This window comes from Macaca nemestrina, chromosome X (genome assembly GCF_043159975.1).
Source record: "Macaca nemestrina isolate mMacNem1 chromosome X, mMacNem.hap1, whole genome shotgun sequence".
In the NCBI taxonomy this organism is placed as follows: domain Eukaryota; kingdom Metazoa; phylum Chordata; class Mammalia; order Primates; family Cercopithecidae; genus Macaca; species Macaca nemestrina.
This window is the reverse complement of record NC_092145.1, coordinates 19,963,145-19,974,928: the sequence shown is the minus strand read 5'-3', so window position 1 is coordinate 19,974,928 and position 11,784 is coordinate 19,963,145. Positions and strand designations below refer to the sequence as shown.

Genomic DNA, 11,784 nt, shown 5'->3' with positions numbered 1-11,784 from the left:
AAACTGTTTTCAAGCTCATTTGAGTTACGGGCAGGTCTAACTTCTTACAGTTGTAGAACTGAGGTAGCCGTATACTCGTGGTCTTGGCTGAGGCCACTCTAAGCTACTTGAGCCACCTCCATACCTCCTTAGGTGCACCCTTCTATCTTCTAAGCAGTAATGGTGCATCATGATTGTGGTGACTGACATAAAGATCATTCATGGGTTTGGCAACATGAACTTTCATTTACAAGGTCCATCTCACTACAGCCACTGCTCACTATTCAATCTGCCAGCAGCAGAGACCAACACTGAGTCCCCAGTATGGCACCACGTCCCAGAGTGGTCACTCAGCTTCCAGGTAGCACTGTAATTACTTGGATCTGCTTCCAAAATTGAAGGGGCATCATTTTGATCTTGCTCAAATAGACACTTACTATGCATATGGATTTTCATTCCCAACCATGGTACTTCAAGAAAACCAATACTGTGATATTAGGAAAGGCTGTATCCACCATCGTGGTATCCCATACTGCAACAGTTTTCAACATGAAACTCACATGACAGGAAATGAAGTATGGGAATGGGCTCATGCTAATGGATTTCACTAGTCTTGTGATGTTCTTCAGCATCCTGAAGTGGCTGGCTCAATAGAACACTGAAGGATCTTTTAAAGCCCGAGTTGTAGTTGCAGCTTTGTGGCAGTGCTTTGTGGGGCTTGGCTGACAATCTAGAAAGTGGCAAAGCTGAATCCCAGCATCACGTATATGGAACTCTTTCTCCCACAGCCACATCCATGACTTCAAAAATGAAGGAGGCAATATGTGGGCCTTCTCTCACTATTACTCCTGGGTATCTAGTAACAAAATGTTGCTTCTTATGCTCAAGAAGCAAACTGTGCTGTCAAGCAGCCAACTTTTGGCTCTGCTGGACTAGAGGACTTAGTTACCCATTGAGGAATTTTTTCAACAGGGGAAACCAAAGTGATTCCATCAAAATGAAAGTTGTGTCTGGCCAAGTGCCATGGCTCACACCTGTAATCCCAGCACTCTGGGAGGCCAAAGTGGGCAGATCACCTGAGGTCAGGAGTTGGAGACCAGCCTGCCCAATATGGTGAAACCCCATCTCTACGAAAAATACAAAAGTTAGCTGGATGCGGTGGTGCGTGCCTGTAGTCTCAGCTACTCGGGAGTCTAAAGCTGGAGAAACGCTTGAATCTGGGAGGCGGAGGCTGCAGTGAGCCAAGTTTGCACTCCAGCTGGGGTGACAGACAGAGATTCTGGGGGAAAAAAAAAAAAGTCATGTCTGCAAGTTGACCAATTTGGACTGTTCATTCTTCTAAACCAAGAGACAAAGTAGGGGGTCTGCTACTGGCTGAGATTGGGTTCCTACTATACTAGGGGCTAAGAAAAGAGTATGTCTGGTATGTCTAGAGAGCTCCTTAGTCCTCCCATGTTTTGCGATTAAAGTTCATGGAAAATTAAAGTAATCCCATCCAGGCAGAATATCTAATGGTTCAGACTTGTCAGTAATGAAGGTTTGAGTCATCCTGCCAGGTCAAGCACCATGACCAACTGACATGCTATCTCAGGGCAAAGGGAATGCGAAATGGGTAGTGAAAGAAGGTAGTTAAAAATACCAGCTACAACAATGTGAGCTGCTGCAGAAACCACGACTGTAATAATATTTATCTAATGGGTTAATAACATCTACCAGCACAGGTGGGAATACGAAACAACCAAAAAACAAGTTATCCTTTCAAATGAAATGCTTAGGGAAAAAGAACAACTTTTACTAACAGAAATTTCTTAGCCTCTGGAAGGCCATTTGATTCAGCAACATGTGCCAGGAGACTTCAGCAATATCCTGCTCCATTGTAGAAAACAGCAATCTGATCCTTTTCTCTCCTCATTCATTAATGAGATTATGCATTTGGGATGTGATAGTCCTCCATGGACAAATGTGATAGTCCTCCATGGACAAGTACTCTCAAATCATACGTTTCAGTTTCTTCTCAAGGTGCAGAATTATGTCTCGTCTTATATAACTGAAAAGAAAGAGACATGTCATTAACCAAAAGATAGCCAAACAATCTATCCTGTAGGAAGCACTGTGGGCGATAAAAAAGATGAAGTAACAGTCGGCATGGAAATAGAAATGTATCTGCATGGTAAGAGGTAGTCTAGCTGGCAATAACAAATGCTGGGGAGGGTGTGGAGAAAAGGGAACCTTCACCCACTGTTGTGGGAATATAAGTTACTACAACAACTATGAAGAACAGTTTGGAGGTTGCTCAAAAAACTAAAAATGGAGCTATCATATGATCCAGCAATCCCACTGCTGGGTATATACCCGAGAGAAAGGAAGTCAGTGTACTGAAAAGATATCTGCCCTCCCATGTTTGTTGCAGCACCATTCACAGTAGCCAAAATTTGGAAGCAACCTAAGTGTCCACTAACAGATGAATGGATAAAGAAAATGTGGCACATATACACAATGGAGTACTGTTCAGCAATGAAAATGAATGAGATTCAGTCATTTGCAATAACATGGATGGAACTGAAGGTCATTATGTTACGTGAAATAAGCCAGGCACAAAGAGACAGTCTTCGCATGCTCTCACTCATTGGTGGGAGTAAAAATGTTAAATAACTGAACTAATGGAGATAGAGAGTAGAATGATGGTTACCAGAGGCTGGGAAAGTTAGTAGGGGTGGGGGAAAGTGGGGATGATTAATAGGTAGAAAAATAGAATAAATAAGATGCAGTATTTCATAGCACAACAGGGTGACTATAGTCAGTAATAATTTAATCGTACATTTAAAAATAATGACAAGTATATAACCAGATTGTCTGTAACACAAAAGATAAATGCTTGAGGTGATAGATACTCCATTTACCTTGACGTGTTTATTACACATTGTTGTCTGTATCACAGTATCTCATATACCCCAGAGGTGATCGACCAAATACAAAGAGTGTCAACTGAAGGAGAATGCACACCTCAGACTATGGTAAGAATGGAAGTCTCCATAGGCTTAAAAAAATGAGTTAGATTCAGATAACATTAACCTAAGTAACTGTGGAGACAGGCATAACTATGAGTGAGGGCCGGGGTTTGAGAAATTCATGACACGGGCTGTTCCCCCACGCTCACCCCCAGTACTGTGTTGGGCCCAAGTGCTTAAAGAAATTGAACAGTTCCTATTTCTACCCACCTTACTGCTTCCTTGATGATGGATTCAAAATATTGTCCCTTGACTTCTATAGGTGCTTGCAGTCCTTCAAGATATTTAAAGATTTTTTCATGTTCTGAAGATGTTAAAAAAAACTTCAGTATTATAAAATATAAGGAAGAATAGAAGTGAATCTTGGTTAATCTATACCTCAGCAATCAGGTTTCATAGGCTAAATGTTTTAAATGCTTAAATAAAGATACCTGCACATACGAAAACTAAATTTAAAAAAGACACCTGCATTTACATAGGAATGAAATTCTTTTAATCAAAACCAAGTAAGAAAATAAAAGAAAAGGTGTACCATATTTTAGTCAAAGAAGAGAGGACCCACCATAAATTATGAGCAAACTCAACTCTGGCAAAGAATGAGCCTCAGCAGATAACATGGATATCTTCTCAATCACAGAAAGAGAGACTTCCTAGAGATTTTTTTTAAAACACAGACTTTTTTTTTTTTTTTTTTTGAGATGCAGTCTTGCTCTGTCACCCAGGCTAGAGTGCATTGGTGCGATCTCGGCTCACTGCAACCTCCGCCTCCAGGGTTCAAGTGATTCTCCTGCTTGAGCCTCCCAAGTAGCTGGGATTAAAGATGTGTGCCACCACGCCCAGCTAATTTTTTGTATTTTTAGTACAGATGGGGGTTTCACCATGTTGGTCAGGCTGGTCTCGAACTCCTGACCTCATGATTCACCCGCCTCAGCCTCCCAAGGTGCTGGGATTACAGATGTGAGCCACAGCGGCCAGCCCCAAACAGACATTCTTATACTACTTTCTTAGTTCAGAGTGTAGAATATCCTTCACTAATTTACCTTTTATTTCAGCATTAATATCTTTTTGGATTTTTGAAAAAGGGAGTATTTCTGTGACTTTTAAGTCATCTCCAAAGAATTTGCTGGTAATGATTCCTCCTACAGGTGCATTGCTACCAGGTTTCCGCATAGGCGCATCTTCCTGAAACCAGTGAAGTCATCAATCCGACAATCCAATTAGCTGAGTGAAATACCATCTCCTGCTACAAGCTCTGTTGAAACAGATTTTGACAAAAAGCCATCAGTTGGAGTTTGACCACTTTATTTCCCCTCCACATAGACATCATGAATGACAGATCTGGAAACCAAACTGAGAAGCTGAGCTGTGAGATATGTGTGTTTCATCACCCCTACGGGTACATCTATGTGCTCCTCCGTTTCTAGGGAATTATTTATTTTATAATCGGGAGGACATACCACGGGGAAACCCCAGGCCTGACGAACTGAGGCCAGGATACCTAATACAATAAAACCACCTCTTATTTTCTGACCCTATGAATACATATGGAAGCCAAGTAAGACAGCACAACTCTAACACACACAGATCCCTGGTACTCATGGGTTAGTGTCAGCTTGCTCTGCTTTACTAGTTGAAAGCAGCAAGTCTCAGTTGACATCATGACTTCTCAAATTCACATACAACCTGTCATGCTTTACTAAGCTGGAAGCCAGATAACTTGGATACACCTCAAGCGGCCTCCTCTCTACAGCAAATATATTCTGAGAAAATAGAGGCGGTCATTAATGCTGAAAGTTCTATAAGCACTCCATCACCAAAAATCCCTTTTAGTATATGATCTTCATCATCCTTCTTTTCTGCCTCAGAAAAGTGACTTTTTTCTCACTCCAGGCCTGTCACCTCTTTCATTTATTCATCATCTGTGGTAGGCAGCATGCCAGGAGCTGGGGATCAGCAGTAAGCAGCCAAGAGAGCAACGTTCCCTGCCCTTGTGGAGCTCACAACATCATGGGGCAGTCAGACAGTACGTGCACAATGAGTAAATGAGCAAATGAGCAAATGAAACAAGCAGCGCTAGGCTGGTGTTGGGGAAGCCGTCCACGGGCCTGCAGGAGACAGCAGCAGAGGTTGCCTCAGGGGTTGCCAATGGTTGGGCAGGGTCTTCTGAAGAGGTGCCATTGGGCAGGGCTTGGAGGAAGAAGCAGAGCCGCCTATGCAGAGGCAGACGGGGAGCTCTAGGCTGCGGTGAGGCCAACGGGTATGGGCTGGAGTGGGGATGGACCGGGCACTATGGGGTGAAGGAGAGAAGCAAAGAGAGCCAGGAGATGGATGGGGCCCCTGTTAGGAGAGGGTGATGGAGGCCAGGCCATGCAGAACCTCCCAGACTAAAGCGGGTTCACCATCTGTTCTGAGTGCTTAGGGGAGTTGAGAATGGGTTCTCACGACCAACATGACATTATGTGATTTACATGCTAACATGATGACCTGGCTGCAGGGTTGGAGGGTATGTGTTCGATGGGGGCAATAATGGGAAACACGGAGATATCACAGTAGCTCAGTGATTGATCATGGCTACTGTGATAGTAGTAGTAGAGTGGAAAAGAAGAGAGAGAAATGCTTGGATTCAGAAAATTTTTAAAATATATAGAGGAGACAAGAAAAAGAAAGGTAGAAAAAAGAATGCCTGTAATCCCAGCACTTTGGGAGGTTGAGGTGGGTGGATCACCTTAGGTGAGGAGTCTGAGATCAGACAGGCTGACATGTTGAAGCCCCATCTCTACTAAAAATGCAGAAATTAACTGGGCCTGGTGGCTGGTGCGTATAACCCCAGCTACTCTGGAGGTTGAGACAGGAGAATTGCTTGAACCCTGGAGACGGAGGTTGCAGTGACCCAAGATGGCCCACTGCACTCTAGCCTGGCCTACAAGAGAGAAACTCCATCTTTAAAAAAAAAAAAAAAAAGATAAGGATTAAGGACAAGAAATTTTAAAAGAAGATTTTGGAAAATGAAAATCCTAGAAAATTTCCATGAAGGATCGAGTGAACAACTGTCAAATGCTGCTGAGAAATTAGTGGCAATGTCAGCCAAAACTGTTCACCTTGACTAGGACAGTTTCAGTGGAGAAGAAGGGGCAGGAGGCTGACTGCACTGGATAGATCATGAAGAGGAGGTGAGGACAGGCTTATTTACCCCTTTCCTCTGCCATGGCAGAGCCTTCAATAAGGCTATCTCTTGCTCCTTGTTTCCTTACCAACAGAGCCATCTTCTGCCTTTTCTGAGATGATGAACTATCAGATTCCCTGGGAGGTTTAAACACGTTTTGAGGTTCTGTAGCAACCTTCTCTGCTTTATCAGGCATTGTTTCTGGAAAAACATCAATGAACATATTCCACTTATAACAAAAAATCCAACAATCACAAAATGGCAAACAGTCTGCATATGTGTATACAACCAAGAATGTGAATCATTAACTTGACATTTAATCATGAGCCAAAATACCAAGTCTCAGCAAACACTCTGTTCTCAGGAAAAGAAACCTAATTTTAATGCATGCTAAGTAAAAAAAAGAGAAGAAAAATGGCAAAACGAAAACCAATCAGAATGCTTGTGGAATAAGCAGCTCTCATCAACCAAAAGTAGATAAAAATATTATTACCTCTTTGAAGATGGATAAACCAATGTGTATCAATCCTTGTTAGGAAAAATAATTCCTTTTCTTTGTCCTCGTTCTAGGAGATTGATACAAACCTGATAACATTTGACAAGGACATTAAAGAAAAACTACAAGATCAAGCCAAAAATACAAGCCAAGATCACCCCTGAATTCAGACACAAAAATTCTAAACTAAAGGTTACCAAATGAAATCCAATAATACTTAAAAGGGACTCCATCAGCCATGGTGGAGTATATTGCATAAAGGCAAGAACGATTTTAACATTTGAAATCAATCAATGTAATGCACCACATTAAAAACAACAAAGATACAGGGAAGCACCACATGATCATTATTATAGATGGGTGGATGTTTAAAATCTATTCATGATAAAAACGATCAGCATCTTAGAAAAAAGGGCAGTGCTGGACATGGTGGCTCACACCTCTAATCCCAGCATTTTGGGAGGCCTAGGCAGGCAGATCACAAGGTCAGGAGATTGAGACCATTCTGGCTAAAATGGTGAAACCGTGTCTCTACTAAAAATACAAAACATTAGCTGGGCATGGAGGCATACACCTGTAGTCCCAGCTACTTGAGAGGCTGAGGCAGGGGAATCGCTTCAACACAGGAAGCAGAGGTCGCAGTGAGTCAAGATCATGCCACTGCACTCCAGCCTGGGTGACACAGTGAGACTCTGTCTCAAAAAAAAAAAAAAAAAAAAAAAAAAAGAAAGAAAGAAAGAAAAGAAAAATGGGCTACTTTCTCATTCTGGTAAGCATATGTACAAAAAAAAATAGTGAAAATAGTGAATGCCATAATTTATAGTGAAATATCAGTATTTTCTCCCTGAGTTGAAAGCAAGACAAAGATGTCCACTATCCATTCAACAATTAACTGGAGGTTCTAAAAGGTACAGTAGCATCAGGAAAATATAATAGGTTTAAAATTTGGAAAGAAATAAAACCTTCATTATTCACAGATGGCATTGTTCTGTACATAGAAAATGTAAAAGAATAAAATCAAGTCACTAGATATAATAAAAACCAATGGTATTTCTTTATTATTAATAGCAACAAATAATTAGAATGTGAAATTTCAAATGTCATAAAAAGTTAAAAAATCAAATACTTAGGAATAAATCTAATCAAGATGTGCTAGAGCACTACACAAAAATTATAAAACATCACTGAGAGAAATTCAAGACTGCAGTAAATGGAGAGAATATTCTTTCAATGGAATCTAAGACATTATTAAGAGACATTATAGTTAATTCTCTCAGAATGATCATAGCAATCATATTTAAAATTCCACCACGTTAACAAAATTTTTTCTGAAATTGACAGACAATTGTTTTAAGTATATGCAAATTGAAGATTTGGTAAAGCTAAGACAATCTTTAAGAAAAAGAACTAAGTTGGTAGATATACACCACTAAATATGAGATTTACTATAAAGGTAGAGTAATTAAAACAGTGTGGTATTGGAGCAATGACAGGCAAATACACCAACAACAGAGGACACAGAGGCCAGAAACAATCTGGAAATGGAAAATAGCTAGATTTACCACAGAAGAGCTCCTGTAAATCATTGTGGAAAGACTAGTGCTTTTAATAAATGCACTTCATAAATGTAGGGAAAACACAAACTTTGACTCTTACTCCATCCCACTTCAGAAAACGTTATTAAAGATAGTGAATCCAGTAAAAAATATCAGATATTAGCTTTACAGCTTTAGAATAGGCCAAGGTGTTTTTGATTAGGATAAAAAAGCTCTAACCATAAAGAGTACATTCTTTAATTAGACATAATTAAATGTAAAATTTCTATTTCTCAAAAGACACTCTTAAGAGAGTGGAAAAGCAAAGCATAGATGTAGATTACATATTATATAATGTATAGTATAGGTTATATATAAAAATATACATCAATCATATAAATATATTAATATATAAATATATATTAATATATAATTATATATAATTGTCAGATACATAAATATAATATGTAATTATATATAATAAATCTAATATATAATATATTTATATTTATATAAATATATAATCATATATTATATGTAATTGTCAGATATATAAATATATATAATTATATATTATATGTATTATTTATATTATATATTATATATAATATTCATATACCTGACAACAACTGAGTGGAATCCAGAGTATATCCAGAACTACAAATCAATTTTAAAAAACAAATATCGCAATAAAATTTGGGGGGAAAAGCTGAATATGCACTTCATAAGAGTCATACTCAAATATATCTTTAATAATCACATAAAATATACCCGGACTCTGACTTTACTCCATTCCATGAAAATTTATTTGAGGTGAATAGGAGATCTAGAAGAAAACTTAGAATATTATCGTCATGGCATTGGGGGAGACAAGGGTTTTCTCTTAAAATAATAGAAATTTCTAGCCATAAACAATAGTCTGATTAATAAGATTAAGAGAATCTGTTCATCTAAAACACATTATTGAGATAGTGTAAAAGCAAAACAGATTTGTAGAAGACATTAAAATTGTATATGTATTTTCATATATGCCTGTGTGCATGTGTGTATAACTGAAACCCAGAATATATGTAAACTACAAATCCATTTTTAAAATACAAACACCTCAAAAAAATTTGGCAGAAAAGACCTGAAAAGGAACTTCCTAAAAGACATGGTTAAATGACCAATAAACACATAAAAAAGTGCTTCGAAAAAAATCAATAAATAGCTGGGCACGGTGGCTCACGCGTGTAATCCTAGCACTTTGGGAGGCCGAATTGGGCAGATCACTTGAGTCCTGGAGCTCGAGACCAGCCTGGGCAATTTGGGGAAACCTTGTTTCTACCAAAAAATACAAAGATTAGCCAGGCTTGGTGGCATGTGCTTGTTGTCCCAGCTACTGAGGCACGAGAATCGAGCGAGCCTGGAAGATCGAGGTTGCAGTGAGCCAAGATCACGCCACTGCACTCCAGCCTGACCTCATCCCAAAAAACTATCAAAAATCAATAAACAAACACTTTTTAAAACAAGTGCTCAATCTCATTAATCAGCACAAAATTGCAAGTGTAGACATAAGGAGAGATCACTGCACACCCACAGAATGACTGGAATGAAAGAATAATTGCACAGTGAGTTGTGTGCATGTGGCGAATCTGGCATCTTCACACATTTCTGGACCCGGATTCCTGCACAGACATCCGAGGCTGTGGCTGAAAGGTCAGATACAACCCTGGGAAAGAGGTCCCTCAGGACTGAGAACCAACCAAGGAAAAGCACCCAACCCCGGAGTGAGACAGAGTTCCCAAGGTCAGCTGGGCGCCCTCATGGCTGACACAGAGTTCCCCGAGTCCCACCACAGGCTCAGAGAATCCAAGGAACAGCAGCCCACTCCCCCGCGGCACCGGGAGACAGCACCCACAGATAATAATTTTAAAAACCCATCACCAAGAGAAAGCGTCTGGTAAGCGTCCCCATCAAGGATAAACAGAACCAAAGAAAAGCCAGCACATCCTGAGAGCGAGCGACATCCAAGAACAAATGCGCCCCACGGCCGAAAACAGCACCCAAGGAAGAGTCCCTCGCAGGCTGAGATAAAGCCCGCGACGGAGAGTGACCCCACAGGGTGGCGATCATGCCTCCAGGGCACAGCCACTACCACCCCGGTCTCTGAACATAGAGTCCCCAAGGCTGAGTCCCCCCTCAGGGCTGCGACCGAGCGGGGAAGAAACGAGAAACACTGCCACACCCGAGGCTGACACAGACAACCAAGGCAGGGTCCCCAACCCTGGGCTCAGGTTATTTCAGCAGGAAAACTCCCTTGCATCAATGAGGGAGCCCCCAAGAAAAGCCCCCCCTGGCCCCACAACATAGTCGAGATGGGATGCCTAAGGAAAACGCCCCCCACGGTTGACACAGGCGCCCATGGCAGTGTCCTTAGAGCGGAGCCACTTTCCCAGGGAGCCCTACCACACACCCGACAGAGAACACCTCAGAAAAGGCACTTTCTGAGGAAAATGGACAATTTCCGGGGAGAAATTAAAGCATCCAGGGAAAAACTGCCCCACTCACAGTCCTGAAGTTCTGACCTTGCCGGAGGAGCAGCGGCAGCACCTCACAAAATGGCAGTGAAGTTGTGCCTCCCCACTGGTGGAACTTTCTAGAAACTTGCTCTCTGGGAGTTATGGGAAATGTGCCCCCTCGAACGCTTGGGAGTGATGCTTATGGGTAGGCGTCTCACCAGAAGCACCAATCCGGTACGGCTCAAGGGGGTGGAAAGACGGGAAGCTGCCAGCCATGGCGTACCCTGCCCCAGCCTAACACTGGGAACCTGTGTGGGGCGCCAGAGTCCGGAAGAGAAGCTTCGCGCTCAGCAGGACCGTGGGCGCCAGCCAGACAACCAGGAAGCGCAGCCCTCCCCTTAGCTGACTCTGGTGCTCTCTTTAGGCGGTCTTCACTATCAACTGCACAGTGGACAGAGGCAGAGGAACGCAGAACCTTCTCACACAGCAGGATAAAAAGGTGAATTTGGAGCTGACATGCAAATATATCTTGTCATATATTTCTCTGGCTTTGATATCAGAGTAATATTGGCCTCAGAGAATGAAGTAGTGTTCCTCCGCTATTTTTTGGAAGACATTGCTAAGTACTGGTATTATTTCTTCCTTAAATGTTTGTTAGAATTTACACGCGAAGCCATCTTGGCTTGCTTCGTATTTCTGGGGAGATTTTAAATTACTAATTAAATCCCTTTTCATGCTATAGTCCTAATTCGATTTTCTAATTACTATTTATTTATTCATTTATTTTGAGACGGAGTTTCGCTCTTCTTGCCCGGGCTGGAGTGCAATGGCGTAATCTCCACTCACCACAACCTCCGCCTCCCGGGTTCAAGTGATTCTCCTGCCTCGGCCTCCCGAGTAGCTAGGATTGCAGGCATGTGCCACCACGCCCGGCTAATTTTGTATTTTTAGTAGAGACGGAGTTCCTCCATGTTTGTCAGGCTAGTCTCAAACTCCCGACCTCAGGTGATCCACCCGCCTCGGCCTCCCAAAGTGCTGGAATTACAGGCGTGAGCAACTATGCCCAGCCTGTTTCTTCTTGAGTCAGTAATTTGTCTTCTAG

At 41.6% G+C, this 11,784-nt stretch overlaps 1 protein-coding gene across 1 annotated transcript; it reads right to left on the bottom strand.

Moving 5' to 3' along the window:
- Positions 1–1,647: 1,647 nt before the first annotated feature.
- Positions 1,648–11,175, bottom strand: LOC105481384 (cancer/testis antigen family 45 member A1-like). Its single transcript, XM_071089031.1, has 5 exons — positions 10,749–11,175; positions 6,239–6,351; positions 4,028–4,239; positions 3,198–3,291; positions 1,648–2,026 (listed from the first exon to the last, which is right to left on the bottom strand). The coding sequence occupies exons 3-5, from the start codon at positions 4,155–4,157 to the stop codon at positions 1,969–1,971; spliced, it is 282 nt and encodes a 93-aa protein (XP_070945132.1). The 5' UTR covers positions 4,158–4,239; positions 6,239–6,351; positions 10,749–11,175; the 3' UTR covers positions 1,648–1,968.
- Between the last annotated feature and the right edge of the window lie 609 nt (positions 11,176–11,784).

Excerpts from the sequence above, each read along its gene's own strand:
- LOC105481384 (XM_071089031.1), bottom strand. The coding sequence starts at position 4,157 with ATGCGGAAACCTGGTAGCAATGCACCTGTAGGAGGAATCATTACCAGC. Across the intron at positions 3,292-4,027 it reads TATTAATGCTGAAATAAAAG|AACATGAAAAAATCTTTAAA; the intron begins GTAAATTAGTGA and ends TAACATCTTCAG. Across the intron at positions 2,027-3,197 it reads ATCATCAAGGAAGCAGTAAG|TTATATAAGACGAGACATAA; the intron begins GTGGGTAGAAAT and ends CTTTCTTTTCAG.